Source organism: Blennius ocellaris, assembly GCF_963422515.1.
Source record: "Blennius ocellaris genome assembly, chromosome: 3".
NCBI lineage: Eukaryota > Metazoa > Chordata > Actinopteri > Blenniiformes > Blenniidae > Blennius > Blennius ocellaris.
Window position 1 is genome coordinate 31,971,763 of NC_137652.1, and position 25,490 is coordinate 31,997,252.

Here is a 25,490-nt window from a genome sequence, read left to right on the forward strand (position 1 = left end):
GTCTTATTCGCATTACAAGCTGCCATTTGCATATAGGCTTTGAGAATTAATCCTATTTCTATCCATTAAGTACTCACTTTACGCATGATCTTTCGCCCGTAGAACATGACTTTGTCCCTTTTGCGGAAGCGGTATTTGGGCGCCTCCTGAGCCTCAAGGTCTGAGTATTAAAGACACATAAAAACAGACGTGCATAGAAGCAATATTTCATGATTTTAATGCACGTCAGCAGCAGTTACTTACTTCGGAGCTGAATCCTTCGCAAGATGAAGAAGATGAGGATGGCAATGAGGAATATGGCAATTCCTGCACCAATAACCATCCCCACCATCTGTAGAGGAAGGAACCAAAGACAAAAAGAAAGTATGTCATTTTGGTGAAATTACAGAAATGCAAGCACTTTATTCGAGTGTTTTAATGTACTAAAACTACTCATACTTGAGCTTTATTCCACTTTGTGGTCAATATTGACTTCAACTCTTCCTTACTGTTGTAGCTGCGACAGTGAATAAACAGCAGCTGAACGAAGGCAACAACCTCCGAATGAAACGCCACACTCACCATGCTCGTTTGCAGTTCTTCCTCCACAAACGTCTTGATGTTATTAAAGCCTTCCTGAAGAAACAAAAGAAACGCAGACACACATTACTAATCTCAATGAAAAATGTTCATGGCTTCCACAGTCTCAGACTGAAACATCGCCGCTGTGCCCAAATGCTTCAATCTCAATGGAGTATGATGGAATGTGGGAATGAGGAATTTGTCCTGGAGGCTCTGAGTTCTGACTACCGGTGCCTGGGCAGCCAAACATCTTCTCCAGTCTTCTTCACACTTCACTCTCTACCTTCATGTTGAGTGTATTGAAAGCAGATCACCACACAAAGTTTTCCAGCTCGAACACGTATTTTATAGCCGTGGAACTCCAGATGTGAAAGTGAACACAAAAACTCCAGTAGAACTTATTTTGAATTTTTTGGGGGGGCTTGAGCGGGAAATCCTTTAGCATGGAATATTGGTTGCATCACACTGGTCACATCTCTTCTCATCACAACAAGAACGTCGGTTCAGTGAGTGCAAGAACTCATATGCCAAGACTAACTTGTTTGTTTTACCGTGAGTGGCGTTGGGTGTGTTCGTGTCTGGCAAACCATGGGATTCTGTTTTGTAAGAGCAGGAGTAATGAGGTTTTAGTGCTCTGGCTAACAGCCAATCAGAACACATGCCTGTTATCAGTAGTTATTGATTAGCGTGTGAGGAGCTCAGGGTTATTTGGCAATAAAAGGCCAAAGCTTGACAAGAGAAATGGTACTGTCAGATAGTGAATGGATAGCAGCTCAAACAAATATACTTCACCTTCATACTCCAGGGAAGCAACTAAAGTACCAGACTACATGCACGTCTTAACATAGTGATGCCCATAATGAACAGGGGGAAAAGAACTGTGTTTACATATTAACCTGAGATTATTTTGACTTGTGACTGAATGTTCAGTACAGGTAATATTGTTATTGCTTCATTACTAAATTGCAAGCAATGTTCACGTGACGAATGTTGAAAATGTGGACTTGTATAAGAGGATTTGTCATTTAATGTGCGAGTGTGATTTGTGTTTGGCTGCCCTTTGTGTCGTTTAAATGTCAATAAAACATGCATCCTAAAAGACATTTGTAAACTATCAGGACGTGAACAAACAAAGGTTAAAGGACTTATACAGCTATGCATTTATGTAGTGCATTTTTAACCTGTTCCAAATGGTTTTCCACTCTCGTCACATTCAACCACTCACTCAAAAAGAGTGGAGCCTCCCTGGAAGCTATTAAAGGTTCAGTATCTTGCTCAAAGAGATAAGGTGAGATGGAGGCTCGATAACTCATCCTGCCCTGTTTTCAAATTCAACTTTAAATTTACTTCCTGTTTGCTAAACAAGGATTTATTTGCATAAACACAAGACTGGATTTGCTCATTTGAAATTATTGACTAAACCTTTAGTTTAGCAATTCCAGGTGTGTGTTTCTTTCCACTGTGATTATGAGGTTTTCTGATGCCACAGCAATGTGGGAAAGAAAACAATTGGCATTTCAAACAGACCAAAACTGAATAACAAGCTTTACATTGGATCCTTTTTCTGTTGTGTGAAGAAGCTTTTAGAACCTTCATAAGAATGCTTTGTGTTTAGTCAAATACTCTGCTGGCATTACAGTGGTGGTATTCTTGCCAAACGGTAGCTCGAGGCAGCTGATGGAAGGAACTTGTGCTTCAGAACATGCCATGTTTTCTCTCTTCAGATGGGTCTGTGCTGACCTCAGACTACACTACAATTAGTGTTTAAGTGAATCCAATTGTTTGCGGTTTGAATTCTGGAAAGAGAACAATCCCACGGTTTAAATGTAAAGAAACTTCACAGTTATTAGCTGACTTTTCAACACGGAGGCTTTTCTCCCCTTCATGGAAAATGTTTCTGACAGATACCAATGAAAATAGAGGAAATAATCCAACCTCTGGAATGTCTCCTGGGACCTCTTCTTCTGAGGTACTCTGTCCCATTGTAATGACGTTTCTTCATAGGGATGGTCCATCAACGGCCACTGAAAACACACAACTCTCAGCTTGAAGCTGTTCTGATGCACAAATGTAACATAAAAAACAGTCATGGCTGAGTTTATTGTAGTTGCGTCAGTTAAATGCAAGTTTGCCATGACTAAATATGTCTCTGTATGTTCAGATTACTGTTCATAACACCTGTGAAAAAATCACCAGTCAAAAGAAAAAAGCATACATGTACACTCAAGCACAAACATGAAAATATTTTAAGTATCGCTTTTGATTTCAGAGCTGCCGCAGTGATTAAAGTGCCATCCATATTGGAACTGAGCCTCAGTTCACACGTCTGGACTTGTGGCTGCTACAGAACAAACAACTTGTCTGGCCATGAAATTGAGGAGCTTTTTCACGCAAAATAAAATAACGTGGCTGCTGTTTTTTGGCTGAAAAAACAAGGTGTTGTTACTGTAGACACACATGCACACAAACAGTTTCAAGTCAGAGCAAAGATAAACCAGATGGAGATAAGAGAGGAAGAAACTGTTAATACACATTCTTGCTTTAGAACTGAGTTTATTCTGTCATATTAATGGTCGGGTTGAAATAACTATATTTCATTTCTTCTTAAAAATATCTTTGAATGTACACTACAGACAAAAAGGGACCAAATAGTTCATATTGCACACTGTTGTGGATACCGGATCAGGGTTTTGCCTCACAAACACAGCAGGTTGTCTAGAAATCCTTTCACTCTTTTAATCCCTCCTGTCCCGCCTTATCATCCCGAAACAGGATGATCCTCTCACTGTCCCACTAAAGTGGTGATATGTCCAAAACGAGAAAAGAAAATAATATCAGAGGGCGTTCAAACCTCTTCTCAGAAAGAAGTTATTGTGCTGAACTCATTCTTACATCCTCATCAATAGCTTATGTATAGTTTTCTGTTGTGAAATCAAAGAAGAGGCACTAGAGTTCATCCATGCTGTCCACACACTATCTCAACTAGGGTTGCAAAATTCCGGGAATTTTCAAAGTTGGAAATGTTCCATGGGAATTAATGGGAATAAAACAAGACAGCTGTGGCTACGATGGATGATTATGAATAATAGGACAACTACTGTCAGCAGCCCAGGACAGCTGTGACTACAACGCAGTTTACCTTATACCTTAGTTAGCAGCTTGCTTAACTGTAGGAGGAATCCTTATTAATGATGCGTTTTTAAAAAATAGATTTAAGTTATTTTACGGGCCATTTACTTCCTCTGATGCCCTGAAATTAATTACCACCAATCTATTTGTAGGTAATATGAATTATGAGTTAAAATGTAGTCTGTTGTGTTAAAATGTGATCCATCGGCCATGCAGGCCTCAACACAGCAAGCTGTGATTGATTGTGGTCTCATTTAGTGACTTTTCTAACTTATTGTTGAAAGTACGTCTGTTCTAAAGTCATTTTATGTAGGTGGCCACCTGCGTCGTCAGCTCAGTGACAATTCAGTTCATTTATAGTTACTTATTTAATTTTGAACATTTCCAAAATTCCCCAGCCTAACTTCCCATGGAAAGTTTCCGCAAAGTTTACAGACATATTCTGCTCCTTTGCAACCCTAATCTCAACACACATTTTCCACACCAACTGATTTCAGATGACACAGGCGTGTGAAGCTAAAGTAGAGACAACAAGTGTCACTGAGCGCCTCCAGAAAAGTAAACAGTTCCAGTATAGCTCAGCTCACCGAGGTCCACCGACGACCCGCAACTACTCTGATTGTCCCGGCAGGAAAGTGGACCTGAGAGGAAAACAAGCTGGAAAACAACACGGACAGACAGTTTGCTGACAGCATACCAAGTAGGGTCCTGCACTAGCATGGGGAAACCCACGGACAAGCAAGCGTCTCATGGCCAAGAAAAGACAAGACAATAGCCATAGTAACACAATCCAGCCTGTTGTTTTGTTATCTGATGTCCTTCATCTGAAGATGATATTGACGGTCGCTGAATTGGTTCATTTCTAACTATCTGTTGGTTCTTTGTTGGTGCCTATAGCTGTACATTTGATTAAGAATTAATATGTTTACTGAAGAGATTCACATAATAAAAGCTCAGTGCAAATGCAGACGACGGGATGTTTGAAGTTATGTAATATCTTTAGGCGTTAAATGAAATAAGTGCTTGATAACAAATGTGTTATTTAATATTCTGATGATATTGGAAATGTAACAAACCGTGTTTCATTAATTGATAGCTTTGATAAGTGAATCATACATAACATGTACATCTGCACAGCATGGTCCACATCTGGAGTCTGCCACTCGTGTGGCCATACGAGCTGTTCTTTACACCTTAGCACCAGTCTGGAGCTGTAAAACACGTGTAACCTTTAAAGTTAGGAGAACACAGTTCAAAAAGTCGTAGAGTTTTAGCTAAGTGTACTAAAACTCTATATTATGTGAAGGTTTTTGGCCATTTAAGTGTTTTTAGTCATTTTATTTGTTTTCAGTTTCAACTCCTTTAGACATTTGTTTGCTTTGTCTGTTTCTAGTATTTTCAGCTATTTGGGTTCATTTTCCTTTTTAGTATTTCTTTTTAGTGGTTTTAGCCACATTAAGGAATTTTAGCTGATTTTTCCATTTCACCTTTTGGAATCGGGTGTTATCGGATAAAATTTCAATCTGATGGAAAATGATTATCTACGTGGTTTGGAAGCTTCAGGGAGCCACTGGGATCTAAAGAGCCACATGTGGCTGGAGAGCACTCCGCTTCATAAGAAGACTGGTCTCAGCTGCAGCTTTGGTCTGATGTGTTTCCTGCTTTAGCCGTCTCATCGGTGCCTGAACTGCTGTATTGGTGAAATTCAATCAGTGAAGAGCTGAGAATGCAGTGTCGTGTTACATGAAGTAACCCTGTGAGTCACAAACCAACCTCAGGACAGCAGGCTTCTGTGACGGGCGCATAGTGTGAAGGCCAGAATAATGAAACAGGAAAATCTTTAGTGGGCATGCTGACGATTTAGTGGTGGATTTGTCGATGGAATGCACCATAAATTATGGCTGATACCAATATAGCAGAGGTGTCCAAGCTGAGGGTCCGGGTCCAGCTGCAGGCCACCGTTCACTTTTAACTGGACCACAGGAAGTTGTGAAAAACATAATGGAGCTTTTGCTCAACACAAGGGAAGATCTGAACAGAACAGGGGAACCTGTTTCTTGTAAACATTTAGTTACAATCTTGGATTGTGTCCATTATAAATGGGGCTTTGTTGAAGAGGGTTAATTGAATTGTTGTGATTTGCGCTACTATACATACTCATAGAAAATATTCTCAACATGGCCGTCACTGATATGGTGCCTATTGATGGTCGTTTCACTGAACGTTGGAGATAAACATTTAGTTTTTATTTCCTTTAAAATGTTTTTTTCAGACAATTCAGACAACAGACCGTTGTTTGGGCACGAGTTTTTTTTATATTTTCCTGATGAAAATATTTTTGGTAGAGATTAAAGATGAATTATTAATCAATAAATAATCAGTTATTCCATTATCATTAGCTTTAACACGCAGAGTGCAGCTGAGGGTAAAAAAGGTGACAATGACACTTCACTTTGGTGACGATGACGTTCAATTTTGTCAAGGAGGGAGAATCCAACATTTTTCGTTCAAGTGGGAAATGAGAGCTCTCTCTCTCTCTCTCTCTCTCTCTCTGATTTTTGAAGTTTTCCCACTTACAAAGCATGTAGAGGTGTAATTGGTATCAAAGGTCCTCTTCTACTGTGAGGGACACAATCTAAAACAAAAATGCAGAAAGTCACAGTGGATGATTTTTAAATAGTTAATTTCCATTGTATTCATGACAGAAGTATTTGATGGCCTATCAACCAGTAAGAATTTAGGCAGTGTGCTCCAGGACAAGAGAAGCAGCTTGGTGGGAAGGCAACAACTGTTGGTGCAATTATCAGGAAATGGAAGAAGTTCAAGACAACGGTCGATCTCCCTCTGGAGCGCCATGCAAGATCTGTCCTCGTGGGGCTTCAATGATCATGAGGACAGTGAGGGATGATCCCAGAACCACACGGCAGGACCTGGTCAATGACCTGGAGAGAGCTGGACCACAGTCTCAAAGAAAACCATCAGTAACACTCCGCCATCATGGATTATAATCCTGCACTGCACGCAAGGTCCCCCTGCTGAAGACAGCATGTCAAGGTCCCCCTGCTGAAGACAGCATGTCAAGGTCCCCCTGCTGAAGACAACATGTCAAGGTTCCCCTGCTGAAGACAACATGTCAAGGTCCCCCTGCTCAAGACAACATGTCAAGGTCCTCCTGCTCAAGACAGCATGTCAAGGTCCCCCTGCTCAAGACAGCATGTCAAGGTCCCCCTGCTCAAGACAGCATGTCAAGGTCCCCCTGCTCAAGACAACATGTCAAGGTCCTCCTGCTCAAGACAGCATGTCAAGGTCCCCCTGCTCAAGACAGCATGTCAAGGTCCCCCTGCTCAAGACAGCATGTCAAGGTCCTCCTGCTCAAGACAGCATGTCAAGGTCCCCCTGCTCAAGACAACATGTCAAGGTCCTCCTGCTGAAGACAACATGTCAAGGTTCCCCTGCTCAAGACAACATGTCAAGGTCCCCCTGCTCAAGACAACATGTCAAGGTCCTCCTGCTCAAGACAACATGTCAAGGTCCTCCTGCTCAAGACAACATGTCAAGGTCCTCCTGCTCAAGACAGCATGTCAAGGTCCCCCTGCTCAAGACAACATGTCAAGGTCCTCCTGCTCAAGACAACATGTCAAGGTCCTCCTGCTCAAGACAACATGTCAAGGTCCTCCTGCTCAAGACAACATGTCAAGGTCCTCCTGCTCAAGACAGCATGTCAAGGTCCCCCTGCTCAAGACAACATGTCAAGGTCCTCCTGCTCAAGACAACATGTCAAGGTCCTCCTGCTCAAGACAACATGTCAAGGTCCCCCTGCTCAAGACAGCATGTCAAGGTCCTCCTGCTCAAGACAGCATGTCAAGGTCCCCCTGCTGAAGACAGCATGTCAAGGTCCCCCTGCTGAAGACAGCATGTCAAGGTCCCCCTGCTCAAGACAGCATGTCAAGGTTCCCCTGCTCAAGACAGCATGTCAAGGTTCCCCTGCTCAAGACAGCATGTCAAGGTCCTCCTGCTCAAGACAACATGTCAAGGTTCCCCTGCTCAAGACAGCATGTCAAGGTTCCCCTGCTGAAGACAACATGTCAAGGTCCCCCTGCTGAAGACAACATGTCAAGGTCCCCCTGCTCAAGACAACATGTCAAGGTCCCCCTGCTCAAGACAGCATGTCAAGGTCCCCCTGCTCAAGACAACATGTCAAGGTCCCCCTGCTCAAGACAACATGTCAAGGTCCTCCTGCTCAAGACAACATGTCAAGGTCCTCCTGCTCAAGACAACATGTCAAGGTCCCCCTGCTCAAGACAGCATGTCAAGGTCTTCCTGCTCAAGACAGCATGTCAAGGTCCCCCTGCTGAAGACAGCATGTCAAGGTCCCCCTGCTGAAGACAGCATGTCAAGGTCCCCCTGCTGAAGACAGCATGTCAAGGTCCCCCTGCTCAAGACAACATGTCAAGGTCCCCCTGCTCAAGACAGCATGTCAAGGTTCCCCTGCTCAAGACAGCATGTCAAGGTCCTCCTGCTCAAGACAACATGTCAAGGTCCTCCTGCTCAAGACAGCATGTCAAGGTTCCCCTGCTCAAGACAGCATGTCAAGGTTCCCCTGCTGAAGACAACATGTCAAGGTCCTCCTGCTCAAGACAGCATGTCAAGGTTCCCCTGCTGAAGACAACATGTCAAGGTCCCCCTGCTCAAGACAACATGTCAAGGTCCCCCTGCTCAAGACAGCATGTCAAGGTCCTCCTGCTCAAGACAGCATGTCAAGGTCCTCCTGCTCAAGACAACATGTCAAGGTCCCCCTGCTCAAGACAACATGTCAAGGTCCCCCTGCTCAAGACAGCATGTCAAGGTTCCCCTGCTCAAGACAACATGTCAAGGTCCTCCTGCTCAAGACAACATGTCAAGGTCCCCCTGCTCAAGACAACATGTCAAGGTCCTCCTGCTCAAGACAGCATGTCAAGGTCCCCCTGCTCAAGACAGCATGTCAAGGCCCTCCTGCTCAAGACAACATGTCAAGGTCCTCCTGCTCAAGACAACATGTCAAGGCCCTCCTGCTCAAGACAGCATGTCAAGGTCCTCCTGCTCAAGACAACATGTCAAGGTTCCCCTGCTCAAGACAACATGTCAAGGTCCTCCTGCTCAAGACAACATGTCAAGGTCCTCCTGCTCAAGACAACATGTCAAGGCCCGTCTGAAGTTTGCCAATGACCATGTGGATGATCCAGAGGAGGAATGGGAGAAGGTCATGTGGTGTGAAGAGACAAAAGTGGAGCTTTTTGGTCTAAACTCCACTCGCCGTGTTTGGAGAAAGAAGGATGAGTACAACCCCAACAACACCATCCCAACTGTGAACATGGAGGTGGAACATCATTGTATGGGGATGCTTTCTGCAAAGGGACGGCTGACTGTATTGAGGGAGGATGATGATGCCATGTATGGTGAGACCTGGGCCAACAACCTCCTTCCCTCAGTAAGAGCAGTGAAGATGGTCTTCTCAGGGTCTCATCTCAAGGTCCTGGAGTGGCTCCGTAGGAAGCATCTCAAGGTCCTGGAGTGGCTCCGTAGGAAGCATCTCAAGGTCCTGGAGTGGCTCCGTAGGAAGCACCTCAAGGTCCTGGAGTGGCTCCGTAGGAAGCACCTCAAGGTCCTGGAGTGGCTCCGTAGGAAGCATCTCAAGGTCCTGGAGTGGCTCCGTAGGAAGCACCTCAAGGTCCTGGAGTGGCTCCGTAGGAAGCACCTCAAGGTCCTGGAGTGGCTCCGTAGGAAGCATCTCAAGGTCCTGGAGTGGCTCCGTAGGAAGCATCTCAAGGTCCTGGAGTGGCTCCGTAGGAAGCACCTCAAGGTCCTGGAGTGGCTCCGTAGGAAGCATCTCAAGGTCCTGGAGTGGCCCAGCCAGTCTCCAGACCTGAACCCAATAGAAACTCTTTGGAGAGAGCTGAAAGTCCATGTTGCCCAGCGACAGCCTGAAACCTGAACGCTCTGGAGAACATCTGTACGGAGGAATGGCCTGAACCCTGAACGCTCTGGAGAACATCTGTATGGAGGAGTGGCCAGAACCCTGAACGCTCTGGAGAACATCTGTATGGAGGAATGGTCTGAACCCTGAATGCTCTGGAGAACATCTGTATGGAGGAGTGGCCAGAATCCCTGCTGCAGTGCAAAGCTGGTGAAGAACTACGTCTGATCTCTGGAATTGCAAACGAAGGGTTCTGTACCAAATATTGAGTTGTTTGTCTGATGTATCAAATACTTCTGTCATGAATACAATGGAAATTAACTATTTAAAAATCATCCACTGGGGTTTTCTGCATTTTTGTTTTAGATTGTGTCCCTCACAGTAGAAGAGGACCTTTGATACCAATTACACCTCTACATGCTTTGTAAGTGGGAAAACTTCAAAAATCAGCAGTGTATCAAATACTTGTTCTCCCCACTGTATATATATACACACACTCACACACACACAGGGCTCGAGATTAAGACTTGCCCGACCGTCTGGGGCTAGTAAAAGCTTTGCTCGGGCAAATGAATCATCTACCCAGCTTGCCCGAACAGGCTCATGGTTTTTTAGTGATATTTTGATGTTTTTCCTGCAAAAATCACGTGGTATCGCCAACGGCTCACGTCACCGCAGGGCGCGGCCATTTCTCACCCCGAGAGCGTGATCACGTTATTCTCATGTGAACGAGACGATAGCGTGGGAAAACGCTTGACGCCGATTGCGGGCGCTATTTTCTTCCTGATTCGTGTTTCGCTTTCTGGTCAGTGACGCTGCGCCGTACCTGGAAAACATGCATTCTGATTGGATAACGTTGTGTACTGTAATTCCTCAGGCATCCGTTGAATTACGTCATCCGCCATTTTGAATTCTTCGCTTCCGTCAACGTTCAGATCGTCACCGAAACTAATTAAAAACTAACTCGAATTCAACACTTAAAAACATTCAACTTCACTTCAAGTGAAACAACGTATTTTTGATTATTTTGACTTCCTAATCCCGAAGTTTCATAACTTTTTATGGTTCAGAACAAAGTTGACTGAGCAGGAAGAGGAACAAGAACAGGATTTGTTTTGTTGATATAATAAAAATACATGACTCACATTTAACATGTTCTTCAAAAGATGCATATACAATCAATGAGGTGTGGCAGTATGGTAGTAGGGTGTGAGAGCTCCAATCTTAACACTATCAAATTTATTTCAGACCAACACAGCAAAAAGCTGTGTTTATCATACATATTATTATTATATTGTACATATTATTATATGTTTATTTGAGGCCGTTTGGCAAAAGATATACACCGTGGGCGTTAATTCAACTCTGGGCTTTTTCATGTGAAGAATTCACTTAAAATATAGATTATTATTCCTTCAGATTGAAGAGTATAAAGAGATATGCCTTCCCTGAATTTCACTGCAACATCTTGTTTATTAAAGAAATTACAAGTGTTTCTATGTAAAAACTTACGTTGGTCGAATTCATAGATTACCCATGCTTATAAATTTCCATTAAACTTCGGCAACTAAAAATTTGTATGGGCAAGTAAAAAGTTGTAAGAACTTACCCAGCATAGAACTTTGGCACATTGGTGTAAATCTCTACATGTTCCGGTGTTTATATTGTGTAGTCAACGTACTGATCCCTTTCTGTTTAATAGATGAATCTTCTCTTGTACAGCAGACTAATGGTAACAAGAACATCTCCGATGTAGCTGTATAAATAGCAATAACTGTCTAATTCTCATTATCTGACTAATTTGTGATATGTAATTTTTCTAATGTTGAGCCAACAACACAACCCTGGCACATATTTATCACAACAAGTTAGTTTCCTCATCCGAAAGTGTCTTTTCTTTTTGATAAACCAATAAAAAGAAAGACTAATTAGTAATATATGATTCTGTTGTCACTCAAGCAGGATTTAAAAACACTTTTAGCTGTCACTTCCACTGTAACAGAGCTTTGCATCATTTCCAGAGGAGACTGAGCCTGAAACCTGTTGCCACACGACACTTTGCTTCACACAGTGTGTCCTCATTTCAACACGTTTGGCAACAGCAGCAATAAGCAGAGACGCAGACCTGCAGTCCCTTGAATGAGCCGGTACCCAGGCTGTGGCCTCCTCGCAGTGCCTCCCTCCACACAGGCCCACCACCATTGTACTATTGGAACAACAGAGCAAGTGTTGACTCCACTGTCCTGGGTCAGACCTGTGCAGACTACCAACACCACAGTGTCTGTTTTCACCCCACGCAATGCATCGCAATGTTGGAATTTGTTGGACAGAAGGACAACTACTACAAATTAACTTCACACTACATTTATACTCTGGTAATTAAACAATTGACTAAATAGAAAACAAATCACAGACTCAATTTGCAAATCGCAGAAGCTGTTGTGATTTTTGATGCCGATTAAATCAAAGTGGCATATTTCACTTCACACTATCGGTAGTGTGAGGATAACTTCTTGATACACGGGTACCTGAATACACACTTCAAATGTTCAAAAAGACAAAACAAGTGCAGACTGTGGACACGACTATTGATTATCTGGTCATGCAAAAGAATTAAAAGCCATAAAACCAAAACTACAAAGGTGTTCTTAGTGTTTGGAGGACAAATGACAACAATTGGTTCATATTTTAGTATCTACATTGGTCCGTGAACTCACCTCAGTTTACATGTATTTGGTTGTTGAAAGTGTAAGACAGACTGATGCCACACCACAAAAACTAGATTCTACACACTGTAATCTGGGTTATGATGACCTGAAGTCAAGTTTCTTGCTTCCGATGGCTCGTAGGAATGACACAACTTCTCTCTCAGCTCGACAACCCTTCAGAAGATGTGGCAACCGTTCCTACTATATTTGTCAAGAATGACTTCACAGTAATAGTTATGTTCAATTTACATTTCTCTCAGTCAACGCAACTTCAGGTCTTTCATTTTTTTTATATATTATGGGGTACTCTTGTCAATGTATATATTGTTTCTGAGCAGGGATTTTTCTTTTCTATTTTTCTATTCAATATAATTTATTCATTTCCTTGGTCAGGACAGTGCATATTAATGGTCAAGCCACAGTAAATATGCCAGATTTAGCACAAGGCTAATTTCCATCTGTTGTCCCACATAAAACCATAAAAACAATATGGTAAAACAAAGACAAAGATGATAGAATAATTATTCCCAGAACCCTACCATAAAGTGCAAATATTAAAGTGCTCACTTAGTAGTGTGACATAAAGTAACTCTTATATATATATATATATATATATATATAACTATAATTATGTCATGCTGTTTGCTGTTCTATCTTTGCCACAGTGTAACGTTGTTTTTTGGTTTTGACAATTCATTAATGAAAAAAAAAAAACCAGAGTGAGTGTTGAGCCCTGGTGCCAGCAGCAGGTCAGGAGTGACCGGGGTGAAGGTCAGGAGTGACCGGGGTGAAGGTCAGGAGTGACCGGGGTGAAGGTCAGGAGTGACCGGGGTGGAGGTCAGGAGTGACCGGGGTGAAGGCCAGGAGTGACCGGGGTGACGGTCAGGAGTGACCGGGGTGAAGGTCAGGAGTGACCGGGGTGAAGGTCAGGAGTGACCGGGGTGGAGGTCAGGAGTGACGGTCAGGAGTGACCGGGGTGACGGTCAGGAGTGACCGGGGTGACGGTCAGGAGTGACGGTCAGGAGTGACCGGGGTGAAGGTCAGGAGTGACCGGGGTGGAGGTCAGGAGTGACGGTCAGGAGTGACCGGGGTGAAGGTCAGGAGTGACCGGGGTGAAGGTCAGGAGTGACCGGGGTGGAGGTCAGGAGTGACCGGGGTGAAGGCCAGGAGTGACCGGGGTGACGGTCAGGAGTGACCGGGGTGAAGCGAGCAGCTCAGCTTTTCCCTGCGGGTTAGGGTTAGGGTTAGGGTTAGGGTTAGGGTTAGGCTAACCTCTGCCCTCCGGTCAGATCCCGGGGCACGGCTGCGTGGTGGTGTTGTAAACACACCGGACAGGTGGGAAATGGTTCCAATGAACCGCAAACAGCCGGTTTCCCCCAGGAGGATGGTCGACCGGATCGGAGCGGACCACTGTGTTTTGTCGCAGTCGTGTTCACGTTAAACCAACATTGCAGTAGGCCTCGTTGTTTATATTCACACGAGTGAACGACCGCGGTGTTTCACCGGCGGGGAAACAATCTACCACCATCTGAGACGCTCCTTTGAGTGTCCCGGTCCTCATACGATCATAACACAAGCATCTTCCCGGCGTCCGGAGCAGAGGACCCCGGTCCAGCCTGTAATGTCTGGAAGGGGAGCGGAGCGAGCAGCCGACGCTACGGACGGAGCTTCGCTGGAATTGAGCGTCTGAGCGTCGTAGCATGCCGCGGAGAGAGGGAGAGGAGAGTGGACGAGTGTTCCATTTTGACCTCCACGGCTGCGACATGACGGAGCTCGAACGCTCCCGTTATTGACCCACCTGCGCGTCTCTGGTTTCTTTCGACCAGCATCGGAAGAATTACGAGGTCGTGTGCCGAAGAAGCGAAGCTGAAGGCGTGCCCTTAAATTTTAGATTCCATGTTTGGGGGAAATATATATATTTACCTGATCTGATGGGCCCCGTCAATCGCGGCTGACTGTCAAGTAAAGTGCAACGGAAATCATTTCATCAGGCCCCGCCTCCTCGACCACTGGCCAATCAACGACAGGAACGTGAAAGGCTGGACCAATCAGAGCGCAAGGTCTGACATCCCCGCCTACTGTCATGTCAATAAATACCCAGTATCCAATGACTATTAAGAGAAACAACAATGTCGTCGGTGATTGGATGACTTCAGTGATTGACGTGGAGTGAAGCTGAACGCGGAGTCCACCGGGGGAAGCTGTCCTGCTCATGCGGACACACACGGCCGGAGTATAGGACTACATGTTCCAGGGTAGGGATATTTTAGGGCCCCACCTTTCTCTAGGACACTAGATGTTTTGAATGTACTTTCTGAAGGCGTTGCTGAATAGCTTTATTGCACCTGTATTATCGTGTTGCTGGACTTGATATCTGCCAACTAAAGGCAGAAACTTCCTGGACATGAAAACACACAAGTGTTCATTTATTCAGTAATGAACTTCAACAGCATGTTTTCTTGTTTGTAGGAGCATCTGGATAAAAACCAATGCAAACAGACATTCTCCCAGAACCCAAGTCAGAGTCAAACCTTGAACATTCTGAGACACGAGTCCTCGTCAATACACTAATGCAGTCTCTTTTTCTTTGTCAGGAAACAGGATATGTGAATCCTTTCACAGAGTAAACTAGACCATTTTTACAATTTAAGACGACTTACCTGAATATCTAGGAATCCAGTCAACTCATTCAGAAATAATAACATGAGCAAGCAGTAAAAAGAACTCATCAACTTGTGTTGAGGCTCTATGTTTTAATGAATGAATTTTGATTTCAGCCATGACAGAATGCCTGCCAGTTAAACTGAAGGTAGTCAGTATTTAATGGTTTTACACAAAAGCCTCAGATTACATAACACTTGAACCAAAGGTAGCAACAGTTTACAAGTCTAAGAAAAGTTGTTTTGCACATCAACTCAACTTTTACTTTAAGTAAAACTGAAACAACACTGCTCCCTTGTGGACAAAACCGGCAACTTGCCAAACTACTACAGCTCATTTACCACATTGTATTTCTCCACAAATCATCAAGTAAATCCTTTTTAAAATACATCATCTTTATTGTGAGGTGTGTCCAGTAGTCGGATTACAATTCCGCAATGGGCTTGTAGGGCCAGTAGGGGTGTTTGGCCTTGTCCAGCTTGGTCTCGGGGAAGGTCTCGTTGAGGTCCTCAATGGTCATCTGATCGAAGGGGATCATGTTCTTGAATTTATCCAGCTGAGGACGGGAAAAGCAGAATTGAAATTCAACATGGTAAAGTATTAAAACAAAGTAATGTCATTAATGTTATTCTATGGTCAGAATAGGGCCACTATCTCCCACCTCTTTTTCATACTGGCCGATGCGAGCCTTTGATTCTTCAACGTAGGCGAGTGCGTTTGTGTTCTGTAAGAAAAGATCAAAGTAAAGACCCAACCCCATCAACCTGTTCTTTCCCCACACATTGTATTCACCTTTGAATTGTCTGTCAATGAAATTTCCACAATCCATGCACATTTCTAATTTACCACATAAATACGCTTTCATGTGTTAAATGGAGCCACTTACAGCCTCAGCCTCCTGTGCGTTGATGGCACTTGTCTGTGTGTCAATAGGCTGTGGGATCTGCAGTGCTTTGAACTGTGAGGAGAGAAATATTTCAACATTGTTTTGAAGAATGTGGGTCTACATCCTGCTGACATGAAGCGTTTTGAGACTGTAGCGAGATGAGAAATTGAGATGCAATAATAATGTGTCATCGCCACATGATATTCGTTTTTTTTTTTTTATTGGTTTACAGACTTACTTTAAGTTACTGGCTCTTTTGAATCATTTCTTACATTTTTATCAAATTTAATTTTGTACTGTGTGATTTTCTTCTGATATTTCTTTGCTGCTGTAACACTACATTTCTCAGTGAAATCCATATCTTATCTTGTGTAGCATTGCTAAAATCTAAAATTCTTGGCTAAAGGATTATTTGATTTCAAAAAGGATTAACTGTTGTTGGGACTGATTGAAATACAATCAGAAATTTGTATAGGACTAATAATTTATTACGTCGTTTCAAGACTTATCTTGAAACGACGTTTCATTTATGCAATGTGAAAAGAGATAAAGCTTTTTATGTTTCATCACACTTAGTCAGAATGTCAGACCTGCTGCTGTAGAACAAAACTGTCACTTTGAATGTACATCTACACGGACTATTTCATTTAAATGATCATCTATGCACACTCCAACGTAAATACTGAACAGTAACTACCTCATGTTTACCTCATCATCCTTTGCACAACTCACCACTGCAGTACTTAGCCTCTGAATACTTGTTTATTGTTATTATTAATGTTACTTATGTACAAAGAGAGCACAGTCTACCTTGTGTGTTAAACATATCTGGCCAATAAAGCTGATTCTGATGGGGAGAAGAAAAAAAAAAAAGCCTTACCTTCGCCTCAAAGTCATCAACCATGCCGGCTTTGGCCACCGCGGCCTTGTAGTGACTCCAGTCGATGGCTGAAGGAGCTTCTGGCAGTGAAGCGAGCCTGGTGACAACATGACACTCCGTGTTAGAAACTGGATGATAATGAAGGTGCAGCAAACAAACTAAGACTATTAAAACACTATCGTCAGAAGAGATATGTTCAGCATACGGGTACATAACTGCAGTACTGGAGCCGCAAATAACTTGCATGAAAAAACATCCTGAAAACAAAATAAAGATGAGGTAAATTTGTGTTACTAAGTAACTTAAATACCAGAATTTACATTTAATGTTCAAAACTCTGAAGTTGAAAAAAAAAAAAAACTTCTCCAAACAAACACAATTTCCTGTAGAAATGGTTGCATGCAGAGTTGGAATTACGGGGGAGCTAAGGGGAGCTGGGCTCCCCTGAAAGCCTCATTTGAAAAATGTAGGGGGAGCTCTAACAACATGAGGCATACCTATTCTACAAACTTGAGAGGTCTGATCGGAAAATAGGGCTCCCCCGAAAGCCACGTTGTAATTCCAACCCTGGTTGCATGCATGATTGAAAAAAGCAATTTGATCAACATAATCAAACACATACAAAACTGTACTTAATTTTTGTTCAGCAACATCTTTAACTGAAAATGAACAATTAAAAATAATGTGCGCAGAACATTCCCTCCAAGGTCTGCAGGCCGTTAGTGAGCCTAATGCCATTAAACAATCCAGAAAACTGCTGATTCTCGTGGAACCAGCAGCATTTCAACCTCTGGCCTTCTGGTGAAATACTGTCAACAGGATTGCAATCTAAGAAATTAGGGAAAAAGCTAGATTTTTTTTAATAAATACAAAATGTCGACATTTTTACATGCAAGGCTTCTTTCGGGGACATAAACAACTCCTCACATCAAGAGCTTGAACAATCGTTCATGTGAAAGCGTTGGTGTAGTCATATATCATATTTTGATTATCCACAGCATTTCAATGCAGCCCATGCCTGTTAATGTCTCTCGCTGTGTAAAGATCTTCATGTTACGTGTGAAAAGTTAAGTTAATCATCCACAAGAAGACAATACGTCTTCTCACTGGCATTGCTTCATCAGATAACTCAATTCTAAATTCAATTTGCACAAAACTGCAGCTATGGGAAGGACATACTTGGCAGAGATGGCGTCACTGCGAGTCTTGAGGGCGTTGAACATGCTTCTCTGGTTGGGAGGAACCCGCTCGGCGAATGCCACCCAATCAATGGCCTTGAGGGCAACACGACGTCCTGCCATCTTGACTGTCCGAAATAATAATTCAAACTTATTTAATTTGAAATTTCACACAATGAAAAACATCAAAATCACCTGGAATGCAAAGCCGACCACTTAGATTCAACCAAAAACGTGTCTGGTAGAAAATAAAATCCCTCCATTGTGTTCACACACACACTTTTAAATATGAGAGCATAGAGTTGGACATAAGAGGACTGCTTTGGAATTTGACCTGATGGCCAAAAAGTTCATATGAACATAGTTTGCTTGTTGACAGGACTTGTTAATTCTTTTTGTCTAAATAGTTCCAGCCATTATTGGAGCTGCTGCTGATTCTGGATAATGACAAACTGCTACCATAGCATATGAGCTTCTATCCAGAGCGACAATCATTTCTTAGACAACTGGCAACTACTTCAATAAATTGTTTGGAACTTTTCAAAGCAAAATTTATTAGACTCTTGTTGCACAAGTGTTGAAATATACGCATACCTTTATTCCATTTGGGACAATTAACATAAAATGTTGTTGCCATAGTGGTCTATAATTCCATTAAAATGAAAAATTATTGTTTGATAATAGTGATGGGAGTAACTGTTGATTGCAGCTTTGTTTACAATAGTTTCACACAGGTATGGGTGAAAAACTGGATCTGTTCCTATGTGGTGAGATTACATGCAAGGATTGTTTCCACATGTCAAAGCAGTAAGACTCTTCGTCATTGAGGGCGACCTTTAGAGTGATTAACAATATGTACAGGATACATGCAGGTTCCCTCGGATCACCCGCAAAACACTTCATTGCAACAAAACGCGTTTAAGAACTTAAAACTAAAAGTGGAGTGGTTACTATAAATCAATGAGGGGAAATATAAACCATTTTATCTATACCAAGAGACATTTGGCCACAGTTTAAATGGTGGATGACGAATTAGAAGCACATAGTTTGGAATTTAATTCGCTTATTCGACCTGAGCACGGGGACTTGTGAGCCGTGAGAAGACGTTCATTTATAGGATGAATCACAATGGCGAACAATCGTAAATGTAGCGGGTGTTCACGGAGACTTTAAATTAGGAGTTCTTGCCATATGCTTGAATATTGTGGGGGGATATTACATACTTTAATATACAATTTAAGAAGATTTGCGAAGAAGCATTCAGACAGCGTCCTTGACATTTTGTTCTGCAGAAGCAGCTAACGTTAGCCTGCTAGCCAAGGTCAGAGTCTCCCGTCTTTAACGTCGATACTTTCTCAAAACACGGGCTCTGAGATAAGTTCAAAGCGAACATTTGTTATCATTTATGCATGTGATAAGCGCACAAGTGATCATTTAAGCCATTTAAACAAGTTATTTGAGAGTCCTGCTCCGGGTGTGTACTCACCTCGTTGCTCCAGCTGACTGACAGGATGGAACGCCGGAAATGAGCCTTCTTCGAAACACAGCAGGAGCAGCCGAGAGGCGCCGCCGCCCCCTGCTGGACAGACGGAGCATAAGCAGCCAGCGACACAGACTTCATTTATGTGCCGAAAACCTTCAAATGATTTCACACATTTTGTCCGCTTTAAACGTAAATATGCAGCGATGAGCTTAAAACGTGATCGAGTAATAAATAACTGAATTTAATTATCGGTGTTGTTTGAGCGATTTTACTCTGGAGGAAAACGCTGTTTCTCTGAGGCAAAAAAAAAATCACCAAATAATGAGAACAAAAATCTTAACTTTTGAGTTGTTTATGCAATCACTTTTGTGTAGAAATATTTTATTGAATCTATGCTTGTCACATCATATAGAATTCAAACTATGGTGTGCCTTCTGCAACAAGTATGGGGAATAAACAATAAATGCATCTCAAATCCCCATCAAACTATTTATTTTGTTTTTAAGGTGTGCATTTGATTCTAATGCACAGCTTAAAAACAAAATAAATAGCATATAAAGTGAGCATTTGATTCTAATGCAAAAGTCCGATTGACATGTCTTTAGTTGAGCAGAACCCTAGAAAATGCATTAGATTAATTTAAACTATTCTTTATGATCGGTCTGTAGAGATTGTGCTTATTATACAATTAAATTGTTGTTTGGACTTCTTAACACGTTTTATATTATCGGTGGCAAAAACCTAAAAATAAGTTAAATTAAATTTTAAAAAAAAGATCTACTTTGTAAAAAGAGCCTATTATGGTGATAAAATATTTTTTTAATTGAAGTAAAAAGTAAAATTACTTATAATTACGAACCCCCCTCAAAATTACATATAATTACGAAACCCACTCTAATACGTCGGTTTAATATACATATATTATCTTGTTATATTCCAAAGCAAACCAAGTATTTCTTCCTTTGAGTTGCAAATATAACGCAAATAACAATTTCCAGAGGATGTAACCTGCATCGTTAACATTACAATCACCATACGCAGTGATCGCAGTTTATTCGGATAATAAATATATATATATATATATATATATATATATATATATATATATATATATATATATATATATATATATATATATATATATATATATATATATATATATATATATATATATATATATATATATATATATATATATATATATATATAAATATTCTCGATCAGACAATATACCAAAATGCGATTTTGGACAACACCAGTTTATATTTCTGAATTATACCTTAAATTAAAGATGCAAACAGTCCGAGTGCTTGGCTGCGTAATTTGCGCTAATGGCATTGCACTAACAAACCAGAGAAAATGTCCTTGGCTGATTCGCTTCTTTATTCTGTCTTTCAATTCCCTGATCAGTCTGTTATATATATCTGAATAACTCGATTTGATCACACACGCTTGAAAAACAAGCTATCATATGCACTGAAAATGAACAGCGGTGAGAAAATGTAATTAAATGACTCCACCAGTTTCAGGTCTTGAATAATGTTTATTTACTAACAGTTTTTAGAAGTAACTGAAGATAGAATGATGTATGTACACAGTACAGATACAAAGATGTTCAATAAATACCACTTTTCCTGCTTTTCAAATGAGGCCGCAGGGCTTTCTGAACACTACAGATTGTATTTACATTTACAGCAATATTCCTCAGAGAAGGCAAAAGCCACATTGTGAGAGTAAAAATGACCAATGCGTGTTTTCTCTTAAAATAGAATATGTCCCTTATTTTCCAGAAGATAGAAATCATGACAAGGTCTGCTGTGAGGAAATACAAACTTTAATACAGCAACTCCGGGAACCTGCGATATTACCCAAATGTGGTACAAAGCAGTCACTGTAGAATGAAGAGAAATATTTCAAGTCATACTAAAGAGAACACACTGCGTGGTCTTAAGGCACTGACACCGATTAAATACTTTTCTGTTGCTTTTATTGACTCTTACTCCGCTTCAGTGGGTTATTGCTTTCAGGTCCAGACACAAGTCTAAAGTCCACTTTCGACCTCGGAGGAGAACCTGAAGAGATGGAAGGATATATTTAAGGCAAGTCGGTTAAAAACCTCAAATGTACGTCTGGACTTTTGTCTGCAAACTTAAAGTCTGTGAGTGCAAAACTCACACAACTGGACATAAAATGTGAAGAGCAACAGGACGTTTTTTGTTTCCATTTAGGCACACGTTTTTAGTACGTCCCGTCTTTTAGTCGTTTTCAGTTCTGGACTTTAAGGAAAGTCTAAACGCCCAGTCTGTAAATACAAATCGGGCTTTCTGAGTCTGGCGCCGAAAGTTGCAGCATGTATCGCATCCATGATCACATACATTTACGCACACATGCATGCGCACTCAGAGACCAACTAGGACAAATAGTACATTCCGTAGGTGACGGGTCCACTGAAGAGTCCCGGGACCTGCAGGCTGGGTCTCGGGAAGGCGTTTGACGGACCCCAGGTCGGAGAACCCACGTGCGCTCCGAGAGGGAACGGGAGCGCGAAGGCTGGCAGCACGGGCTTGGAGGCCAGTTTAAACTTTTCCAGCTCGGCCTCCTGCAGTCTCTTGGCCTTGGCCCTCCTGTTCTGAAACCAGATTTTGACCTGAGTCTCCGTTAAGTTGAGAGAGTTGGAGAACTCGGCTCTCTCGGCGATGGAGAGGTACTGCTTCTGGCGAAACTTGCGCTCCAGAGCCAGCAGCTGGGAGGTAGTGAAGGGCGTGCGAGGTTTCCTGTTGTTTTTATGTTTCCTTAGAGTACACGGAGTGGGACTTGAGCTCCCTGTTCAAAAAATTAAAAATTAAAAACAAAAAAGGACAAGTGAGATTATATCAAGATGAAGTTAAACTGACGCTGCATGACGTCTGAAGGTATTCATAAAAATGATGAATATGCTTTTGACACGGTTGTATTGACATGTGAAAGGAGACTTACACTACAGATATAACCCGTATTATTTATACACACTGTCAGGCTCAATTCGTATTTTTAAAATACTTAATTCAAATGAAAATAATGAAATAAAAATCTGAAAAGAAGAGACAACTAATAACGGTTTCACATGCGCAATGGAAAAATGCCTTGGTATTGTTTATTTGTAGTATATACAGGTGAAAAACAGACCTCTCGGGTGAAATCCAATTGCGGCCGAGCAAGGCATCATCATTTCATATAAGCGTCTAAAAGGATTTAACGTCGACATTCGGTAGCGCTGATTATTTGCAGAGATGACGAATAAATGCGGTGTTTTCGTGTGTGATAAACAGCGGAGTTGCAGACTTACGCGGAGGTGTGGAGAAGGAAGACGACTGGAACCAAGTGCTCTGATCTTTCTCACAACACTGCGCACCGTCTTCGCTGGAGTTACTGGAAACAGTCTGTGAGTTCTCCGCTGATGCCTTCCTCTCTGCGTAAAAAGTCCTTGGAGAGAACTGCGCGCCATGTCCCACAACAGCCTTCGGCAGCGCCAGAGCCAAATCTGACGGAGAATAAGAAGTCCGACAGGTAGTCTTCTTGGAAATCAGCGATTCCACGCTGAACGGGAGGCTGCTCCGCTGGTGTTTGTATCCGTTCTCGGTTGTCATGTCTGTAGGCTGCGGCTCCTCGCCGTCTGTATCCGTTTCATCCTTATGGCGAAGCTGCTCGATGTCCTGAGACGTCGACCCCTGTACAGGATTCATCATGATACAAGGGTACGGGGCCATGCACCTCTGTGTGGCCCACTCGGAGGAATTGCGTGCAGCTGAGGTGTGTACGGTGTCCAACTTGCGTCTTTGCGCTGTCAGCGGTGCCCGGCAGCTTTTACGCACTGGACGGAGTCGTCTATAAAAGGACAGGGGCTGTTCCCCCTCCCCGCTTCCACCAATCAGCTCGTCAGTTCGGTCTCGTGACGTCTCTGAGTGCAGGTTTGATTGGCCTGCTGCCCAGAGGACATCAAGAGGCCTTTGAAAGGACGGAGACGTAAATCATACTGACCACATGCTGCGCAGGTCTATTGATGGCTCTCACAAAGTCGCTTAGACCAATTTTAGCGCAATTAACCAGTGGGGAGGGCTCTCTTGACCATTTACATCCATTAAGTGCAGTTCCGTCCACACAATTCCTTCCAGTTAATAAAACTGGACCTGAACTGCAGTCAACAACACAGTTTAAACGCTGTAAGACCAAACAAAGATGAAAATCCAGAAAAAGTTAGAAAAAAAGAATTGCAAGAATAATATAATAGAGGAGAAAGCCATTATGAAGAGGTGTGAATGTAATACAAGATATTTAAAAAGAGAAAAAAAATATGTATTCATAAAAAAAAAAAAAACGTGCGCAACCAGTAGAATAGATGATTAGGGATGACTGTTGGTCACACAGCATTACAGCAATTTAAGGGCTGTCATGAGCTCTTCTCCTGCACAATGGACGCGGTTGAAAAGCAACAGGCGTTTTCTTTCTCCAGGTCATACTATTTAATAAGCCAGACAAGTTGTGTGTTGCAAGGCGCCAGCCTCGGCAGGATCAAAAAGGAAGATACCTCGGAGAGAAACGGGCAATGGTTAACTCCACTTAACCAATTGTCCTCCAAATATCTCATAGTCCAATGCATGGAGCTGCAAGGACCGACAGTTCACTGTTTGAAGTCTCGGTCAAGACGAATGGCGTTCAATTCATTTCATTTCGACTAATTTAAATGTTCTAATTTAAAATCTCCGGTAGGGCTTTTAACTCCGAGCTGGGAAATGCGTTTAGGTGAGAACTCAATGATAAGTAGTCTGAACCTAAACTGGGTTAACTGGGAAAATGAGCCTTTCTGGCTTATGAGTGAAAACCCAAGATAACAATATTTAGATATCTTCGTTTAAGTGTCATTCACAGTGTAAAGATTTTGAGTTGTAATTAAAAATCCTGTAAATTATCAGCAAAATATCTATAGGCAGAATTGCAAAAGTTGACTGATGCCCTTCATACAACGAAACTGTATTTATTTTCATATCATTAATAATTAGTTTGTTGCTTGAACATATATATGTTTTTATTATCATTATTTAAGACATGCTTAGATTTATGTTTTAACAATGATACGCATTTTTAGTATGTTGTTGTCTTCGGTTGAGGTCAGGCAACTTTAACCAGCAAGGGGTAATTCATTTGCAGCTTCCTCTTGTACATTTTCATTCATCCATGCATTTAATCGATTGATAAATTGTCCATAACAATGATCTGTCAAGGAAACAATTAAGCAGGGGACAGGGAGATGTCAGACCTGCAAAATAAAACCAGAAAAATTAATGATAAACCACATGAGATAAAAAAAAAAAAAAAAGATAAAAAAGTCTCTAAAAGGATAAATCTCCATGACTTGTCTGCTAATCTTCTTTCAACCTGTCAGGTAAGTATTATCCCACCAAGATGTCTTGATTCAGTTATCTTTTTTTTATTATTCCCCCAAACCTTTAAATAAATAAACAAATAAATAAACAAACAAACAAACAAACAAACAAATAAATAAATGAATGAATAAATAAAAACTATAAACCACCTTTCTGCAGCAATGTATTTTCAGGTGTGATGATGTGAGATTGAGGACTGATACTGAATTTGAAGAATAAATAAATTAAACAAAGTACACCTACCTAATTGTATTCTGAATTCCAGTGTGAATGTCTGCTTAGATGGTTTAAACTGCAAGTAGCCAGGTATTTTCATCATTGCTCACAGCTCTGCAATAAATCCCTCATTGCTGTTCATGCTACTCATTTAACTTCTCCAAGCAGGCATCTTTTCAATGTGTCGGCTGCTTGATGTGGCCTCCAGACCCTCTGCAGACATCAACACCATCAAAAAGTGGATTAGTGAGAAGATAAATGAGACTACTTCTTAAACCCTTCAACCTCTTACTCACTCCATTCACACTTGTCATGACTAATTGTTCAATTGCATGAAACAATGAATGATTAACCCATTAGATTTGCCTTGTTCAGCAACCACAAGACCCATCTTGTGTTTCACAGCTGCATCTCA

The 25,490-nt window shown here is 41.9% G+C and overlaps 3 protein-coding genes across 10 annotated transcripts in view; all 3 read right to left on the reverse strand.

Moving 5' to 3' along the window:
• The window catches only part of pnpla6 (patatin-like phospholipase domain containing 6), a 54,718-nt gene extending 40,398 nt beyond the window's left edge, over window positions 1–14,320 (reverse strand). For 5 of the 7 annotated variants that reach the window (XM_080520304.1, XM_080520300.1, XM_080520302.1 and 2 more), the window contains exons 1-5: window positions 14,275–14,320; window positions 2,497–2,585; window positions 562–615; window positions 244–331; window positions 78–160 (exon numbers count right to left, since the gene is read on the reverse strand). In XM_080520304.1, coding sequence (XP_080376430.1) covers window positions 78–160; window positions 244–331; window positions 562–615; window positions 2,497–2,544 — 273 coding nt within the window. In that variant the 5' untranslated portion in view covers window positions 2,545–2,585; window positions 14,275–14,320. Of the gene's footprint in view, window positions 1–77; window positions 161–243; window positions 332–561; window positions 616–2,496; window positions 2,586–14,149; window positions 14,251–14,274 lie in introns of those variants that run through there. The other 2 variants (XM_080520299.1, XM_080520301.1) reach the window with 2 other exon arrangements.
• Window positions 14,321–15,386: 1,066 nt separating this feature from the next.
• On the reverse strand, window positions 15,387–19,528 carry atp5pd (ATP synthase peripheral stalk subunit d). Its single transcript, XM_080521195.1, has 6 exons — window positions 19,443–19,528; window positions 17,958–18,084; window positions 16,779–16,875; window positions 15,899–15,970; window positions 15,674–15,736; window positions 15,387–15,568 (listed from the first exon to the last, which is right to left on the reverse strand). The coding sequence occupies exons 2-6, from the start codon at window positions 18,077–18,079 to the stop codon at window positions 15,437–15,439; spliced, it is 486 nt and encodes a 161-aa protein (XP_080377321.1). The 5' UTR covers window positions 18,080–18,084; window positions 19,443–19,528; the 3' UTR covers window positions 15,387–15,436.
• Window positions 19,529–21,255: 1,727 nt separating this feature from the next.
• Window positions 21,256–23,237, reverse strand: LOC308128626 (homeobox protein MSH-C-like). 2 transcript variants are annotated; one of them, XR_013936578.1, is made up of 3 exons: window positions 22,765–23,237; window positions 21,615–22,262; window positions 21,256–21,511 (listed from the first exon to the last, which is right to left on the reverse strand). XR_013936578.1 is itself a non-coding variant. In XM_080494257.1 (2 exons), the coding sequence occupies exons 1-2, from the start codon at window positions 23,183–23,185 to the stop codon at window positions 21,850–21,852; spliced, it is 834 nt and encodes a 277-aa protein (XP_080350383.1). In that variant the 5' UTR covers window positions 23,186–23,237; the 3' UTR covers window positions 21,256–21,849. The 2 variants fall into 2 exon arrangements, 1 of the variants encoding a protein (XP_080350383.1); XM_080494257.1 differs by having other exon boundaries at window positions 21,256–22,262.
• Between the last annotated feature and the right edge of the window lie 2,253 nt (window positions 23,238–25,490).

Excerpts from the sequence above, each read along its gene's own strand:
- LOC308128626 (XM_080494257.1), bottom strand. The coding sequence starts at position 23,185 with ATGGCCCCGTACCCTTGTATCATGATGAATCCTGTACAGGGGTCGACG. Across the intron at positions 22,263-22,764 it reads TTCCTTCTCCACACCTCCGC|GGAGCTCAAGTCCCACTCCG; the intron begins GTAAGTCTGCAA and ends TTTTTTGAACAG.
- atp5pd (XM_080521195.1), bottom strand. The coding sequence starts at position 18,079 with ATGGCAGGACGTCGTGTTGCCCTCAAGGCCATTGATTGGGTGGCATTC. Across the intron at positions 15,971-16,778 it reads TTGATGACTTTGAGGCGAAG|TTCAAAGCACTGCAGATCCC; the intron begins GTAAGGCTTTTT and ends CTCTCCTCACAG. Across the intron at positions 15,737-15,898 it reads ACGCACAGGAGGCTGAGGCT|AACACAAACGCACTCGCCTA; the intron begins GTAAGTGGCTCC and ends CTTTTCTTACAG.